Below are 17,751 nucleotides of genomic sequence, written 5' to 3'. Positions count from 1 at the left end.
CAGAGGGAGCTCATGGCAAGTGGGCTGTGCTGCAGAGAGACATCTCTGCCCAGGAGCAGCTCCTCTGCAAAGCCCAGCAGGGCTGAAGGGCACTGCCAGGGTATCTCAGGGAGATGAGCAAGGCAGATGAAGAGCTTAAAGGTGGTCAGGACTGGGAGGATGACCGAGAGCTGAAGAGAAATCTTCAGAGCCCTTGACACGGTAAGTCTCTGGGTGCAGGGCAATGCAGCTGTCATTCATGGAGGCATCTCCTCAAGCTGGCACAGCCCGCAGCTCATGGGATCTGTAAGGAGGGGGGGTCTTCTTAAGTAATTCTGAGTAGCTGTGAAGCCATGGTGTGCAGCTGGAGTTTCCCAGGGCTGTGTACTGAGGCAGAGACTCTGCCGCCTGCCAGGGTCAGCACTCATCCTGCCCGGGGAGCTCCCCAGGGCACTGCAGGGAGAAGCTGTGGGTGGGAGGAGCGACCCCCTGGAAGGGCAGGGCAGGGTCCTTCTGCTCTTGAGAGGGTGCTGGGTGGGTCAGGGCTGCTTAGAACTTCATATCACCCCTGGGGTGATATGAAGGGCACAGGGCACTTTTAAAGAAGATGATCAAGGCAGCGGCTACCTCGGAGTAAATGTTCTTTCAAGGGTCAGTGCTTTCACTTTACAGTTGTGATGGTAGATGGAAATGGTAACAGAGCAGTCAGATTTGCACAAGAGACAGAGACTCCTAAGACTTGCCAGCATGGAGATCCCACATGGAAGTTTCTTGCTGCCAGGAGGTGTAACACAGATGCACACAGAGGGTGGGATGGGCTCTGTGAGCAGGGACAGGGAGGAGAGATGTGGACAGAGAAAGAGCTCATGATGAATACAGCTCCAGGCAGCAGAGAGATGGGCAGGGAGTGGGAGGAAACTGCAGACAAGGACTGGGAGAGACTGCATTCAGGCAGCTCTGTTTTGGTCCCTCACTGTATAAATCTGCTGGGTGTTGTCTGCTGAGCAATGAGCTGACTCTCCGTTTAAGACATCCCATCTTCAGGAGGCCTGACTCTCTGCTTTGTCTGTCCCACTGGGCTTGTGTGCTGCCCCTCAGAAAGGCACAGCTCTCCTGTAGGATCCTAGGGAGTGCTGAGCCATCCCTCGTGGGTTGCCCATCTCCTTTCAGATTCCTTTGCTTCTAAAAGGGGATCGTGTCTTGCCCTCTCCATCACAACTCCACCTTGATGCTAAAAAGAGAAGAGTTTGCAGATCTGCTCTTTGAAACAGCACCCTCCTGATTTCAGAGTCCTGTTGCTTCTTTTTTTTTAAAAAAAAAAAAAGAAAAGAAAAAAGAGTAATATGTGTGTACAGATAGCAGAAGTGAAAGCAAAGGGCAGCTGGGAACAAGACTGTTGGACACTGCACCTCTCCTGACTCTGACATTAACCACAAAGAGCTGACCCTTTTGCCTGTCTTGTCCAAAGACTCCACATTTTCAGTCATAAAAAGAGAGCATTTCTACCCTTAACATAGTACTCACCAGATGTGATGGTGGAAAGAAAAAATACAGAGAAAAATCATGGTAAAGACATGCTCAGCCTCTCTTCTGCAGCCCACACAAGCTGGAGTGATGAGTGCAGATATTGAACATTCCCATGAAGGGTGAATTACATCTGACATCCCTTGTGACCATCGGGGGTATCAAGAACCAGCTCCCACGTACTCACTGAGGCAGGGCAGAGCTGAGTCCTTGGCAGCACCGGGGCAGAGGTCCTGTTCCTCAAAGCACACTCAGCCAGCACAAAGCAAAGAAAGGAAAGGCCTTGGAATTGGGGGAGGGGGTGTGATGTCTACGAAAAATGGAGTGGCTTTGCTCAGAGAAGTCTGTTGTAATTTTCCCCTGTCTGTTCCTCCTTAGGACAATGTCCCTTAGTGAAGAACCTGCAAATGACCAACAACAGCAGCTCCATCACTGAGTTCCTCCTCCTGGCATTCGCAGACACACGGGAGCTGCAGCTCTTGCACTTCTGGCTCTTCCTGGGCATCTACCTGGCTGCTCTCCTGGGCAATGGCCTCATCACCACTGCCATAGCCTGCAACCACCACCTCCACACCCCCATGTACTTCTTCCTCCTCAACCTCTCCCTCCTCGACCTGGGCTGCATCTCCACCACTGTCCCTAAAGCCATGGCCAATTCCCTCTGGGACACCAGGGCCATCTCCTACACAGGATGTGCTTCTCAGGTCTTCTTCTTTTACTTTCTGATTTCAGCAGAGTATTCCCTCCTCACTGTCATGGCCTATGACCGCTACGCTGCCATCTGCCAACCCCTGCACTACGGGACCCTGCTGGGCAGCAGAGCTTGTGTCCACATGGCAGCAGCTGCCTGGGGCAGTGGGTTTCTCAATGCTGTGCTGCACATGGCCAATACATTTTCTATACCACTCTGCCAGGGTAAAGCCCTGGACCAGTTCTTCTGTGATGTTCCCCAGATCCTCAAGCTCTCCTGCTCAGACTCCTACCTCAGGGAAGTTGGGCTTATTATATTAAGCTGTTTTTTAGCTTTTGGGTGTTTCATTTTCATTGTGCTGTCCTATGTGCAGATCTTCAGGGCCGTGCTGAGGATCCCCTCTGAGCAGGGACGGCACAAAGCCTTTTCCACATGCCTCCCTCACCTGGCCGTGGTCTCCCTGTTTGTCAGTACTGGCATGTTTGCCTACATGAAGCCCCCCTCCATCTCCTCCCCATCCCTGGACCTGGTGGTGGCAGTTCTGTACTCAGTGGTGCCTCCAGCAGTGAACCCCCTCATCTACAGCATGAGGAACAAGGAACTCAAGGGTGCAGTTTGGAAACTGATGACTAGATGGTTTTTAGAAGTAATATAGTTCCCAGCTGCTTCTCCATAGTATTTGTAACATAATTCATAACAGGCTTATGGTATCTTTTATATATTTTGTAGCTGATGTTTTTATTGATTTTTTTTTTCACTTCCAATAATGTTCACAAAGAATTATCATTATTCATACTAATTCTTATTTATTATAGAATAGAATCATATCATAGAATGGTTTGGATTGAAAGGGACCTCAAACATCTTCTACTTCCAAACCCCCTGCCATGGCCAGGGACAGCCTCCACTAGACCAGGTTGCCCAAAGCCCCATCCAACCTGCCCTTGAACACTTCCAGGGATGGGGCATCCACAGCTTCTCTGGGCAATGTGTTCCAGTGCCTCACCACCCTCACAGGGAAGATTTTTTTCCCTTATATCTAATCAAATTCTACCCTCATTTTGTTTAAGGCCATTACACCCTGTCTTGTCACTACATGCCATTGAAACAGCCCCACTCCAGCTTTCTGGTAGGCCCCTTCGGGTACAGGAAAGCTTATAAGGTCTCCCCGGAGCCTTCTCTTCTCCAGGCTGAACCACCCCAACTTTCTCAGCCTGTCTTCACAGCAGACATGTTCCAGCCCTCTGATAATTTCGTGGCCCTCCTCTGGCCTCACTTCAGATGGAAGTGACTGGCATGGGGGCCCAGGTGGTGTTCTCATCAATCATCTCATTTGTAAACAGAAAGGCGCTAATAGGAGAAGTTAATAATTAACTAACTGGGGTAGGGTTTGGGGTTCAACGACCATGGGACCCTGCTTGCAGACTAGCATCGTCTTGGCAGAGGTGGGATCCGCCTGAACTAAGCAGGGCAAAGCTATTTCTGCCAGCAGGCTGGCTGACCTCATAAGGAGGGCTTTAAACTAAGGATGATGGGGGAGGGAGGGAGTAACCAGCAGTCCTCTAAGGGAGTGACAGGCAGGATCAATGAGCAAGGGCATGGGGTGATGTGGTGGGAAGGGATCACAAAACCACAAAATGGGGCTCAAGTTCAGCACTTGCATGTAAGCAAGGAAATGCCTTACAAAACACCATGATGGAGAGATCTCACACACCCTCTCCAAGAACTCAACATGCTGGGGTTCCTCTCTAAAGTGTCTGTACTCTAACGCATGCAGCATGGGGCATAAACATGAGGATTCAGAGACTGGTGTGCAGTTGCAGGGCAATGATCTTGTTGAGATCTTGGAAACATGGTGGGATGACTCCCATGACTGGATGTTGCAATGGAGGGATACAGGCTCTTGAGGAAGGAGAGGATGGGATGACAAGGAGGGGGAGTTGCCTTTTCTGTGAGAGAACAGCTGGAGTACATGGAGCTCTGTCTAGGGATGGGTAGGGAGCCAACAGAGGGTTGCCTTAAGGGTGAGGATTGAAGTGAGACTAGGAAAGGGTGGCATTATAGTGGATGTCTGCTATCGGCCACCCAACCAGGAAGAAGAAGTATATAAGGCCCTCAACAGGCGGATAGGAGCAGCCTCACATTCTCGGGCTCTGGTCCTCATGGGAGATGTCAACGACTCCGATATTTGCTCAAAGGACAACACAGCAGGGCATAAGCAAGCCAGGAGGTTTGTGGAGTGCATGGATGTGAAATTCCTCACTCAAGTGACAGAGGAGCCAATGAGGAGAGGTGGTCTGCCTGACCTCATCCTCATCAACAATGAGGGGCTTGTTGGGGATGTGAAGGTCAAAGGCAGCCTTGTGACCATGAGATGATGGAGTTCAGGTTCCTTGAGGGCAGGAAGGAAGGTCAAAACAATCTCAGAGCCCTGGGTTTTAGGAGAGTAGACTTTGGTCTCTTCAAGGCTCTGCTTGGAAGAGTCCCATGGGATGTGGCCCTGGAGGGAAGGGGGGCTCAAGAAAGCTGGTTCATATTCCAGGATCACCTCCTCCAAGCTCAAGAGAAGCACATCCCATCGAATACGATGCCAGGCAAAAATGCCAGGAGAGCTGTGTGGATGAACAAGGAGCTCCTGGCCAGACTCAAACACAAGAAGGAAGAATAGAGAGGGTGGAAGTAAGGACGGGTCACCTGGGAGGAACACAGAGACATTGAGCATGCAGGGTCAACGGTAGGAAAGCTAAAGCCCAAATGGAATGGAATTTGGCAAGGGATGCCAAAGAAACCAAGGAGGGCTTCTGTAAGTAGACAGGGAACAAAAGGGAAACTAGGGAAGCTGTGGGCCCATTGCTCAGTGAGACTGGGGACCTGGTGATGCAGGACGTGGGAAAGGCTGAGGCGCCAAATGCCATCACTGCCTGAGTATTTGTCAGCAAGATCGGCCTTCAGGAGTCTCAGGTGCCAGAGAGCAGGGGGAAAGTCTGGAGCATGGAGATGTGCCTTGCTGGAAAAGGATCAGATCAGGGAATACTCAGGCAAACTGGACATACATAAGGCCCTGGGCCTTGACGACTCCTGATGACTTCCTTAACATTCTTGCGCCTGGAAAGGGTTTCCAGCGTTAGCTGCTCCATCATCTTCCCAGGAAGGGAGGGGAGTCTGACTGGCCTGTAGTTCCCTGGGTCTTCCTTCTTTTCCTGCTTGCAGACAGGAGTGACATTTGTTTTCCACATCTGGGCTCTGGGCCTCTTTATTTGGTTGTGCTCTGGGCCTCCGCATATCGACTGAGGTCTGGCGCTTGGCGGGTCATGGTGTTAGGCCATGGTACATCCCATAAAGGTGTGGCCAGCTCAAAGAAAGGGGTGCCATGAAGGAAGTGATAGCAGCTGTGGCCATTTCTTGATGGCAAAGAAATATAGGGTCATCTATCCAACTCCTCCTACCTTCCTTGCTCCAAGCTCCCTTTAGCTATGAAATGTAGATGCATCATGTGACGATACAAATGTGTCACCAGAACACAGTTTCCCCATTCAAAGTGTTGGCAGGAAATACATTTCTGGAAATGGATGTATAAGTCTCTCTTTCCATAGAGGGAGAGAAAGTGCCATCATCTTGCTGATCCGTGTCCATGTCCTATGAAAAAATTCATGAGAATTTACAGAATATATATTCAAACTCCATCAGGAGACACTCAGGATCAATATGAACTGAGGATTTCTGATATCACATAATGTGTGAGCAGAAAAATCAAGAACCGTTGGAAAAAAAAAAAGAATCCTTCCTTACTGTTGAGTATTGAACTCTTTTGACTTTGACTAGACTCCTGAAATCTCTCTAATTAACCACATAAGAATTGAGACCTAAAGGAAAATCATGCACAGAGCGTTGGCTCTCATTAGGGAGTTTTGCATGTTAATTAGCCCCCTGGTGCCATCTTCCTGAACTGCAGGTCCCGAAAGATTGAACAAATGCCTAAAGAAGTAAAAGTCAGCAGCAAACCTCCAAGTTTCTGAGAGTGTTAGAGTGCCCCAGGGAGGACGATCACTCAAGAGACCATGGAAGGAATGACCAGACAAGGAGATTTACAAAGGCATGTAGTGGTAGGCCAAGAAGTAATGGCTGTGAGCTGAAGGAGGGTAGATTTAGATTAGATATTAGGAAAAAATTCTTCCCTGTCTGGGTGGTGAGGCACAGGAACAGGTTGCCCAGAGAAGCTGCTGATGCCCCCTCCCTGGAAGTGTTCAAGGCCAGGTTGGATGGGGCTTTGGGTAACCTGGTCTAGTGGAGGCTGTCCCTGCCCATGGCAGGGGTGTGGAACTAGATGATCTTTGAGGTCCCTTCCAACCCAAACCAGTCTATGATTCTGTGGTTATCCCTGGGAGCTGGTACAACAGAAAGTCAGAGGCACTGGTCACATGTGGAAAATGAAATGTGGAGGTGGCTGTGAAAGCCCTAAATGTGTTTCACCAAGCAGGATGGCCAAGCCCTGACCCCCATTCCCTGAAGAGGGGATCCTTTCCCTCATGAGATGCTTACAGCTCTTCCTGGGAGCAGTGTGATGGGAGGTGTGTGCGTGATGCCAAGTGCAGGTCAGTGGTAGGACAGCTCCCAGGCTCTATGGGCAGTGGGTGAGGAGGCCACAAAGCCCTGGGACTGTAAGGGACTGGTGCCTTCTCATGGGATTCACTGGAGGAGACAGCAGCCACTGTGGAGAGGACAAGGACTTCTGTCCTGGTGTTGGAGAAGGGCCCAGCCACACCAAGGCCGTCAGCTGTTTGCACCACAGATGGTCCTACACTGTCCCGTGCCTGTTCCAGTTTCCCTGAGGACTTCAGATACCTCCTCCTGCTTCCTCATCTCACTCTGACCTTGGGATCTCCCAAGCTTTACTGATGCTGGTGAAAGGCAAGATGCTAACTGCGGTACAACTTGCTTAGAAGAATGAACACTAATTGAGACTATGAGGTTCTACCTCACGGTCCATTTGACCTGAAGACCCAAGCTAAGCCAGCTCTTACCGGCTGAAAACATCCCATGTCCATGATAAACCCATGGAAGGTTTACCTTTCAAAAAACTGGGCGTATAACCACGGCCAGAACAGCAACCGACCAGCATCCAGGATAATCCCCCCACCTGAGCGGGACATCGCTTTAGAACAAAGAGAATTAACGTACCACTGACCGTTTGTCTGTACCACCTGCACGGGACAAGGATGTAGTAACTGATGAGCCCATCCCTTAACGGGAGGGATTGCATTGGTCTACACAACTGTACTGTAACAGATACAAACCCTGCTTTCCTCTCTACTGGGGTCCTCCAGGCATTAGGCTGAGGCACCACTGCCTGCACAGCTGAAATAAGAGAAGAAATTACCTTGGTAATTCTATGCTAAGCTTCCTTGTCTCCCTCTGCAGCCAGCAAATGAAGGACTTGTATGTGCCACTTTGGCCTCACTGGCTGTGCCTGCAAAGACAAAGCTGTGGTTACCTGAGGATTTTACAATGCCTGTGAGTTCCCCACAACCCCTCTGGCATCTTCCAATGCCCTGCTAATGTCCTCTGGCACCCAAAATATCCCAGTCCCAGACTTGCTTGACTCCTGTACTTATTGCCATATCCCAGCACTGAAATGCATGTCCTTCTGGTGTTGCTGCTGCCTCCAAATCAAAATTCAGCCTGATTCCCTTCAGCAAGACACCCCCGCAGCCCCACCACTACTTCAAGTCTTCTTCCTGCCTTTAACACACTCACTGCTATACATACACCTCTCTCTGCCTGCACCCCCATGCGTCTCTCAAACCCTTCCCATTTCCCCTGCAGTGGTGGGACCTCACTCCAGGAGGGTCGTGCATTTTCCAGGATCCTGGGTGGGGAGTGAAGGAGGGGAAGAGAGCAAGGTCAGCTCCTGAGGCATGACTGAGCACAGGCACCCCCAGCAGCAGGCATTCCCTATCTGCCAGGCTGAGGCATTCACACAAGATGGAAATATCTTCCTTAGCTTTGATGTGCACAAGAAGGGACTTTCTTCCTGCCACCTTCCCAGCAAAAAGAGAAACTCCTGAGGGGCAGAGATGGGTGGGCACAAGGAAAAGGAGGTCAGTGGCACCCTGTGTCCCCTGTTCTCCTCTCCAGCATATCCTGAGGGGTCTGCACCCCCTCCGTGCCATCGTGTCTCCCCAGGCTTGCACAAGAGCCCTGGCCCTTGTGGTCCTCAAGAGCCCCTAATTCCCCTGGGACAAAGCAGCCTGCCCCAAGCTGGGGCAGCCAGAAAGGTGTTTCTATTTCCTGGTCATTTCTGCTATGCTGAGAATGGATCTTAGACAAAGAAGTTACTGCAGGCTCATTTCTCTTGCTTAAATGAAATGGTTTCCCATATATAAGCAGTCTCTTGGTCACACAAGATGGGTGGATATTGAAGAGGAGCAATAATTATATTTATTTGAAGACAACATCATCAAAAGTGGAAAAAGGAAAAAAAAATAAAGAAGGAAAGACTTGGCCTGTCACGACATACACAGGGACACAGTTGCAGAGGAACATGGGCAGTCTATGGCTGCTGAAAGACATCCAGTCATCAGTTTCCTCATGGCATCCTTGAGGTCCTGGTTTCTCATGCTGTAGATGAGGGCGTTCAGTGTTGGAGGTACCACCGAGTACACAACAGCAAGTAACAGATCAAGAGATGAGGAGGAGATGGAGGGGGGCTTCAGGTAGGCAAATATGCCAGTGCTGATAAACAGGAAGACCACAGCCAGGTGAGGGAGGCATGTGGAAAAGGCTTTGTGCCGTCCCTGCTCAGAGGGGATCCTCAGCACAGCCCTGAAGATCTGCACGTAGGACACCACAATGAAAATGAAACAGCCAAATGCTAGACAGACACTAACCATGAGAAGCCCAGCCTCCCTGAGGTAGGCATCTGAGCAGGAGAGCCTGAGGATCTGGGGAACATCGCAGAAGAACTGGTCTAGGGCATTACCCTGGCAGAGTGCTATAGAAAATGTATTGGCCATGTGCAGCACAGCATTGAGAAACCCACTGCCCCAGGCAGCTGCTGCCATGTGGACACAAGCTCCGCTGCCCAGGAGGGTCCCGTAGTGCAGGGGTTGGCAGATGGCAGCGTAGCGGTCATAGGCCATGACAGTGAGGAGGGAATACTCTGCTGACATCAGAAAGTAAAAGAAGAAGACCTGTGCAGCACATCCTGTGTAGGAGATGGTCCTGGTGCCCCAGAGGGAGTTGGCCATGGCTTTTGGGACAGTGGTGGAGATGCAGCCCAGGTCAAGGAGGGAGAGGTTGAGGAGGAAGAAGTACATGGGGGTGTGGAGGTGGTGGTGGCACGCTATGGCAGTGATGATGAGGCCATTGCCCAGGAGAGCAGCCAGGTAGATGCCCAGGAAGAGCCAGAAGTGCAAGAGCTGCAGCTCCCGTGTGTCTGCGAATGCCAGGAGGAGGAACTCAGTGATGGAGCTGCTGTTGGACATTTGCTGGGTTTTGACATGGGGACATTGTCCTAAGGAGGAAAAGACAGGGGAAAATTACAACAGACTTCTCTGAGCAAAGCCACCCTATTTTTCATAGAAATACCCCTGCCCCACAATATTCCAAGGCCTTTCCTTTCTTTGCTTTGTGCTGGCTGAGTGTGCTTTGAGGAGCAGGACCTCTGCCCCTGTGCTGCCAAGGACTCAGCTCTGCCCTGCTGCAGTGAATACGTGGGAGCTGGTTCTTGATACCCCTGATGGTCACAAGGGATGTCAGATGCAATTCACCCTTCATGGGAATGTTCAGTGTCTGCACTCACCACTCCAGGAGTGTGGGCTGCAGAGGAGAGGCTGAGCATGTCTTTATGGTGATTTTCGCTGTTGCTTTTTTTGTTTGCACCATCCCATGTGGTGAGTACTATTTTTACAGGAATAAATCACATATTTTATGACTGAAAGTGTGGACTCTTATGACAAGACCGGCAAAAGGACTCAGGTTACTGTGTCTCAGGGCAGAGTCAGGAGAGCTGCATTGCCCATCAGTCTTGTTCCCACATGCCCTGTGCTTAACTTCTGGTACCTCAAGCATGACTGTGCATTAAATTACCCTTTAAGAAAAAAAAAGCAACTAGACTCTGATGAAATCAGGGGAGTTGTGTTTCAAAGGGGAGATCTGCAAACTCTTCTCTTTGCCAGCCCAGGGGTGGAGCTGTGATTGAGAGGGGAGGACATGGCCTCTCTCAGAAAGAAGCAAAGCAATCTGAGAGGAGACAGGCAAGCCACGAGGGATGGCTCAGCACTCCCTGGGATCCTACAGCACAGCCGTGCTCTTCTGGGGCAGCTCCCAAGCCCAGCAGCACAGGCAAAGCAGACAGCCAGATGTCCTGAAGATGGGATGTCCTAAAGGCAGAGTCAGCTCCTTGCTCAGCAGACAACGCCCAGCAGACATCGAGAGGGAGGGACCAAAAGAGAGCAGGCTGAAGGCAGCCTAGCCCAGGGCTTGTCTGCAGTTTCCTCCCACTCCCTGCCCATGTCTCTGCTGCCTGGAGCTGTCCCTGCCAGGAGCTGTTGCTCTGTCCACACCTCTCCTCCCTGTCCCTGCTCACAGAGCCCATCCCACCCTCTGTGTGCTCAGCTCTGCCCTGCAGACCCCTCCTGGCAGCAGGGCACTGCCCAGGGCCACCTCTGTGTTGGCAGGTCTTAAGGAGAAGGGCAAATCAGCCCTTTAAGAGACAGAAAAGATATGTTAATATTTTATATAAGCTGATATGGGTCATGTGAGTTTATCAGGTGCCTTGAAAACCACATTCATCACTCACTGTAATGCTGTAGGAGTTCGACTCTTGTGCAAACCTGACAGCTCCATTACCATTTCCTCTGACCATCACAGCAGGGAACTGAAAGCACCAACCCTGGGAATTACCTTTACTCCGAGGTAGCCCCTGCCCTGATGTGCTTCTTGAAATGTGCCCTGGGAAATGTCCCAGGGGTGATCTGGAGCTGTGAACAGCCCTGACCCACACAGCACCCTCTCAAGAGCAGAAGGACCCTGCCCTGCCCTTCCAGGGGGTCGCTCCTCCCACCCACAGCTTCTCCCTGCAGTGCCCTGGGGAGCTCCCCGGGCAGGCTGAGTGCTGACCCTGGCAGGCGGCAGAGTCCCTGCCCCAGCACACAGCCCCTGGGCTGCAGGGACCCTGCTCTGAAGGACACAACTGGGCACCCCTGGCTGCACACCTGCATTCACAGCCGGTCAAACCTGCCTCTGCACAGGGAGTCCACCCAGCAGATCCCGTGAGCTGTGGGCTCTGCCAGCTTGAGGAGATGCCTCCAGGAACCCCATCGGCACTGCCCTGCACCCAGAGACTCACCGTGTCAAGGGCTCTGAAGAGTTCTCCTTCCGTGAGCTCTCAGCCATCCTCCCATTTCCAACTGCCTTTCAGCTCTCTCTGCCTCGCTGTTCTCCCCTTGGTGCCTGCAGGCAGAGCCCTCAGCCCTGCTGGGCTGTGCAGAGGAGCTGCTCCTGGGCAGAGATGTCTCTCTGCAGCACAGCCCACTTGCCATGAGGTCCCTTTGTCCCAGGAGAGCAGCAGCAGAGGAGCAGCCCAAGGCGGCATGTTAATGACCCCTCTGGTGGGTTTGGGGATGAGTCCATGAAGCTCAGACCCTGAGAGGAAGCTGATGAAACCTCTCAAGAAGTCACAGTCCGATGCAAACTCCACAGTTTCTTGGAGCATTACTGGGTCCCCCTGAGGGCCATGACTGACAAAGCAGCTCTGGGGCTGGTTAGAGCAGGAAAGTGGAGGCAGTGATGACAGGGAGGCAAAGGCAATGGCAAGGTGGCTCTGATGATGAGGAAACCTGGGTGTGTTTCATCAATTTAAAGGTCCAAGCTGTGACCCCCAACCCCTTGGAGGGGAGACCCTGTCCCTCACACGTGTCTCAGGGCTCTTCCTGGGCCAGTGTGATGTGGGGATGTGCAGTGCCTAGAGCAGGACTACCACACAATCTTTCTCAGGCTCACAGGTTGTGACAAGGGGGCGATGAAGTCCTGGTGCTCTAATGAGAAGATGTCTCCTCACAGGCATCACCTGCAGAGAGAACAGCCACAGCCCAGCAGACCACGACCTTGGCTGTGTTGGGGGCTTTCAGCCTTGCCACTGCCCCCAGATGCCTCCACCACAGGATGTCCTACGGTGTCCCACAACTGCACCTCTTTCCCTGCAGGAAAAGGGAAATCTTGGATGCCCCCAGCTGCACTTGGTGCCATCTTTTCTTTCTCATGATGTTTCCCAGTTTTCAGAAAAGCTCCACCATCTCAGAAACCACCTTTCAAGCAGTCTCAGGCTACTCCTAGACTGCCCTCAGCCTCTCCACCACTGGGCAAAGGGCCCAAAGAAGCCCAGGTCTCCCAGCCCCTCCACACAGCCCATCTGCTTCAGGCCCCAAACTCCACCTGGCCACATCTCCTCTGGCCACTCTCCAGCTCCTCCCAGCTCCAGCAAAAGAGGGAGCCAAGAACTGGGACAAAGCCATGTGTGGGGGTCCCTACCAGTGCGGTGTGTGGTGGGTTGACCCTGGCTGAGGGCCAGGTGCCCACCAGAGCCGCTCTATCACTCCCCTCCTTCTCTAGACAGGGGAGAAAAAGTACAATGAAAAAAAAAAACTTGCGGGTCGAGATAAGGACAGGGAGAGATCATTCTCTAATTATCATCACGAGCAAAACAGACCAAACTTAGAGAGGGAATTCATCTTATTTATTACTAAGCAAAACAGAGTAGAGGAATGAGAAATAAAACCAAATCTTAAAAACACCTCCCCCCAACCCTCCCATCTTCCCGGGCTCAACTTCACTCCCGGCTTCAACCTTCGCCCCCCCCAGCGGCACAGGGGGACGGGGAGTGGGGGTTACGATCAGTTCCTCACGCGGTGTTTCTGCCGCTTCTTCATCCTCAGGGGGAGGACTCATTGTTCCCCCGCTCCAGCGTGGGGTCCCTCTCACGGGAGACAGTCCTTCACGGCCTTCTCCAACGTGAGTCTCCTCCACGGGGTGCAGACCTTCAGGAGCAAACTGCTCCAGCGTGGGTCCCCCACGGGGTCACAAGTCCTGTCAGCAAACCTGTTCTGGCGTGGGCTCCTCTCTCCACGGATCCACAGGTCCTGCCAGGAGCTTGCTCCAGCGCGGGCTTCCCACGGGGCCACAGCCTCCTTCAGGTGTCTCCACCTGCTCCGGCGTGGGGTCCTCCACGGGCTGCAGGTGGAATCGCTACACCCCCTCATCCTCCCTCCATGGGCTGCAGGGGGACAGCCTGCTTCCCCATGGTCTTCACCACGGGCTGCAGGGGAATCTTGCTCCGGCGCCTGGAGCACCTCCTCCCCCTCCTTCTTCACTGACCTTGGTGTCTGCAGATGTTCTTACATCTTCTTATTCCTCTCCCTGGCTGCAAAAGCGCTCTCCACCTGTTTTTCTCTTTCTTAAATATGTTATCACAGAGGCGCTGATTGGCTTGGCCTTGGCCAGCGGCGGGTCCGTCTTGGAGCCGGCTGGCATTGGCTGTATCAGACACAGGGGAAGCTTCTGGCAGCTTCTCACAGAAGCCACCCCTGTAGCCCCCCCGCTACCAAAACCTTGCCACGCAAAACCAACACAGGTGTCAAGGGCCATAAGGACTCCCCTGCTCTGGGTGACCATGCTCGTCCTAACGCAGCCCCGTATGCAACTGGCCTTCTTCACAGGGAGCAGAAACCCCTGGCTCCTATGGTGTCCCTCGCAGTTGCCAGGCCCTTCTCCTCAGAGTCACTCCTCAGCACAGCAGGTCCCAGCTGGCCCTGATGGACAGCTTGGTTCTTCTCCCTGAGGCCAGGCTGGCCAATTCTCCTTGTCAACGTCACGAGGTTTCTTTTGGCCAAATCTCCGAGTTTCTCCAGGTCCCTCTGGACTGAAGCTCCATTTGGTCAGCGGTTAATGTTTGTGTGCGGGTGGCTCACCCTGATGGTGGTGTAGTCTCTCAAGAGAACAGCATGAGGAGTTGCAGATCTCAACAGACCCAGGTAGGAATTGCCATGAGCAGAGTCTGCAAAACACCAAAGGAGGGTACAAAACAAGCCAAACCAGGGTCAGCGGGGAATGGAGAAATGAGGGTGGGGCTGTTTTGTACACTTGGTTATATTAGAGGAAAATGTATAGCTATGTAGACACACAGACAACATGGATCCCTCCAGGAGCTGCTCTTAGACCTTCCGTCTATCCAGGCGCTGGCCCCAGGACCACCTCAGCTCCCCAGTTCCCCCACGCACAGACAGACACACATGTACAAATGACTCTCTCCAGCCCAGCAGCGCAGCACCATTGAGGCTGGAAGGCAGCCAGCTTCCACCTTCTCTGTGCTTCCTCTGCATGCTTGGTTTTCGTCAGGAGCTCCTTTCTCATCCATGTTTTCCTCTGGCCACTTTTTCTTGACTTTCTGCATTTGGAGTTCTAAGAGGAGATCCTTAGCCATCAATAGCTCTCTGCACCCTTCTCTGCAGGACCATATCCCATGGGATTCTTCCAAGCAGGGTGCCCAGCAGGTCAAAGTCTGCTCTCCTGAAGTCCTGCTCTTGGCCTTCTTCCCTTCTCTCAGGATCCTACCCTCTGCTTTCTCACCCCGACTTTTACGTCTCTGACCAGGTCTTCCTTGTACGCATGAAGTCCTGCAGGGCATCTCATCTCTTCTTTTCTCCACTCTGCTCCCACCAGCGAGTAGCTTTGGGGGCAGCAAGGGAACTTGCTAAAACTCCAGTGTGAACAGGAGTCAAATGGACGATGACCTGTGGATAAGTTCACACTGGAGGTACATGAGCTGAGGTGATGGTTGCCTTTGGAAAAGCCCGTGCCAGAACATGTACACACCAGTGACCGCACAGCCAATAATCCAATAATCCCCTTTGATCTTTAATGGCTTGAGTGAGAAGAGCCCTATTTTGCAGTTGGGGTAGATTGTCCCTTCCAGCTTGAACTGCTCCTGTTCTGTTCTGTTCTGTTCTGTTCTATTCTATAATATTCTGGTCTAGTCTAGTCTAGTCTAGTCCAGTCTAGTCTGGTCTATCCTATTCTATTCTATTATGCTATTTCCTCCCTGTTTCAAATCTTTTACTTTTTCACAATCTTCTGAGATTCTTTCTGTTATATGCACTCTGTATGCACCCTCTCACCAGACAGAACAGGAATGACAATAAAAATTCTCCACCAGCTCTACCTGCCAAGGAACTAACTGTGACCGTAACATGGAATTTACCCCTCTCTGTTGCGCATCACTGGAGTACAAAAACTTACCTGGGACAGATGGCATCACATCTCTCCACAGCACTTACAGCTATGCTCATCTGTTGTTTAACTCTAAACTGGTGTTGGGGGTTTTTTGTTGGTTTTGTTTGTTTGTTTGTTTTTTTCTTTTTCCTTCATAAAAGAGATTTTGATCAACTTTCTGAATATCTCCTTCTGTTACAATCATCATAGAATGGCTTGGGTTGGAAGGGACCTCAAAGATCATCTAGTTCCAGCCCCTCTGCCATAGGCAGGGACACCTTCCAGTAGACCAGGCTGCCCAAAGCTCCATCCAACCTGGCCTTCATACCACCCAGGGATGGGGCATCCACAGCTTCTCTGGGCAACCCGTTCCAGTGCCTCACCACCCTCACAATGAAGAATTTCTTCCAAACATCTAGTGTCAATCTACCCCCTTTCAGTTTAAACCCAATTCCCCTTTGTCCTGTCACGACACTCCCTGATAAACAGTCCCTCTCCAGCTTTCCTGTAGGCCCCCTTCAGATACTGGAAGACCTAGAAAGAATTAGATCTCCCCAGAACCTTCTCTTCTCCATGCTAAACAACCCCAACTCTCTCAGTATGTCTTCATGGGAGAGGTGCTCCAGCCCTCTGATCATCTTCCTGGCCTCCTCTGGACTCACACCAACAGCTCCATGTCTTTCTTGTACTGGGGACCCCAGAGCTGGACACAGTACTCCAGGTGGGGTCTTATGAGAGCAGAGAAGAGTGGCAGAGTCCCCTCCCTCGACCTGCTGGTCACGCTGTTTTTGATGCAGCCCAGGACACAGTTGGCTTTCAGGGCTGCAGGCGCTCATTGCCGGCTCATGTTGAGCTTTTCATCAATCAACACTCCCAAGTCCTTCTCCTCAGGGCTGCTCTCAATCCATTCTGCCCCCAGCCTGTAGTTGTGCTTGGGATTGCCCCGACCCATGTGCAGGACCTTGCACTTGGCCTTGTGGAACTTCATGCAGTTCACACGGTCCCACCTCTCAGGCCTGTCAAGGTCCCTCTGGATGGCATCCCTTCCCTCCACCGTATCAACCACACCACACAGCTTGGTGTCGTCGGCAAACTTGCTGAGGGTGCACTCGATCCCGCTGTCCATGTCACCAACAAAGATGTTAAACAGTTCCGGTCTAAATACCAACCCCTGAGGAACACCACTCGTCACTGTTCTCCACTTGGACATTGAGCTGTTGACCACAAGTCTTTGAGTGCGACCATCCAGCCAATTCCTTATCCACCACGTGGTCCCTCCATGAAATCCATGTCTCTCCAGTTCAGAGACAAGGATGTCATGCGGGACAGTGTCAAATGCTTTGCACAAGTCCAGGTAGGTGACGTCAGTCACTCTTCCCTTACCCACCAACACTGTCACCCCATCGTAGAAGGCCACCAAATTTGTCAGGCAGGATTTGCCCTTAGTGAAGCCATGGTGGCTGTCACCAATCACCTCCTTGTGTTCCATGTGCCTGAGCACAGTTCCCAGGAGGATCCGTTCCATGATCTTGCCAGGCACAGAGGTGAGAAGTCCTCCCAGTGACACTCCACTGGTGCCAGTGAGGATCAGAGTGCTACCCCAGTTCTCCCAGTGCTGCCCCAGTACTCCCAGAGCAGCTCCCTGACTCCCTGCAGTGCTCCCAGTGCCATCCCAGTGCCACTCACTGGGTTTCCCCAGTACTCCCACTGCCACCTCAGTGTTACCAGTGCAGCCATAGCGCTCCCAGTGGTGCCCCAGTGCTCCCAGTATGGCTCACCCTGCCATCCCACTTCTCCCACTGTGGGTCCTTGGCTCATCTCCAGTGCTCCTAGTGTGCCTTCCTGCCTCTGCCCAGTCCTCCCGGTGATGCCACAGTGCTCCCCCAGTACAGCCATCTTGGTCCCAGTGCCTCTCCTAGCTCACCCAAGTGCTCCCAGTACATCTCCCACTGCCAAAACAGTGCTCCCAGTGCAACTCCTTGACTTCGCCCAGTGTCTGCAGTTCAGCCCTTGTGTCCCCAGTGTGGCTTCCTGGCTTCCCCCAGTGCTGCCAGTGCCACACCATTCCTCCCAGTGCTCCCATTCCAGCTCCCAGTCTCCCTGCAGTGCTCCTAGTTGCGCTCCAGTTCTCCCAGTGCCATTCACCAGTGCTCCCAGTACTGCCCCAGTGCTTCCAGAGCAATTCCCTTGGTCCCCTTAGTCCTCCCAGTTCTGCCCCAGTGCTCCCAGTTTGGCTCCCTGGCTCAGCCCAGGCCTCCCAGTGCCACTCCAGTACAGCCAGTGCCACTCCT

General features: G+C 52.3%; 2 protein-coding genes and 1 pseudogene across 2 annotated transcripts; 2 read left to right on the top strand and 1 right to left on the bottom strand.

The window, feature by feature from the left end:
* Positions 1 to 17,751, top strand: part of LOC142598829 (scavenger receptor cysteine-rich type 1 protein M130-like) — a 351,168-nt pseudogene that overhangs the window by 283,601 nt on the left and 49,816 nt on the right.
* LOC142598808 (olfactory receptor 14J1-like) lies at positions 1,911 to 2,849 on the top strand. Its single transcript, XM_075738233.1, has one exon. The coding sequence runs from the start codon at positions 1,911 to 1,913 to the stop codon at positions 2,847 to 2,849; it is 939 nt and encodes a 312-aa protein (XP_075594348.1).
* LOC142598807 (olfactory receptor 14A16-like) lies at positions 8,701 to 9,678 on the bottom strand. Its single transcript, XM_075738232.1, has one exon. The coding sequence runs from the start codon at positions 9,676 to 9,678 to the stop codon at positions 8,701 to 8,703; it is 978 nt and encodes a 325-aa protein (XP_075594347.1).

The sequence above is a fragment of the Balearica regulorum genome, chromosome 31 (assembly GCF_011004875.1).
Source record: "Balearica regulorum gibbericeps isolate bBalReg1 chromosome 31, bBalReg1.pri, whole genome shotgun sequence".
Taxonomy (NCBI): Eukaryota; Metazoa; Chordata; class Aves; order Gruiformes; family Gruidae; genus Balearica; species Balearica regulorum.
Note: the sequence above shows the minus strand (reverse complement) of the source record. Positions and strands in the feature narration are given on the sequence as shown.

What these genes read in the sequence shown, in the direction of transcription:
- LOC142598808 (XM_075738233.1), top strand. Translation starts at nt 1,911, where the DNA reads ATGACCAACAACAGCAGCTCCATCACTGAGTTCCTCCTCCTGGCATTC.
- LOC142598807 (XM_075738232.1), bottom strand. Translation starts at nt 9,678, where the DNA reads ATGTCCAACAGCAGCTCCATCACTGAGTTCCTCCTCCTGGCATTCGCA.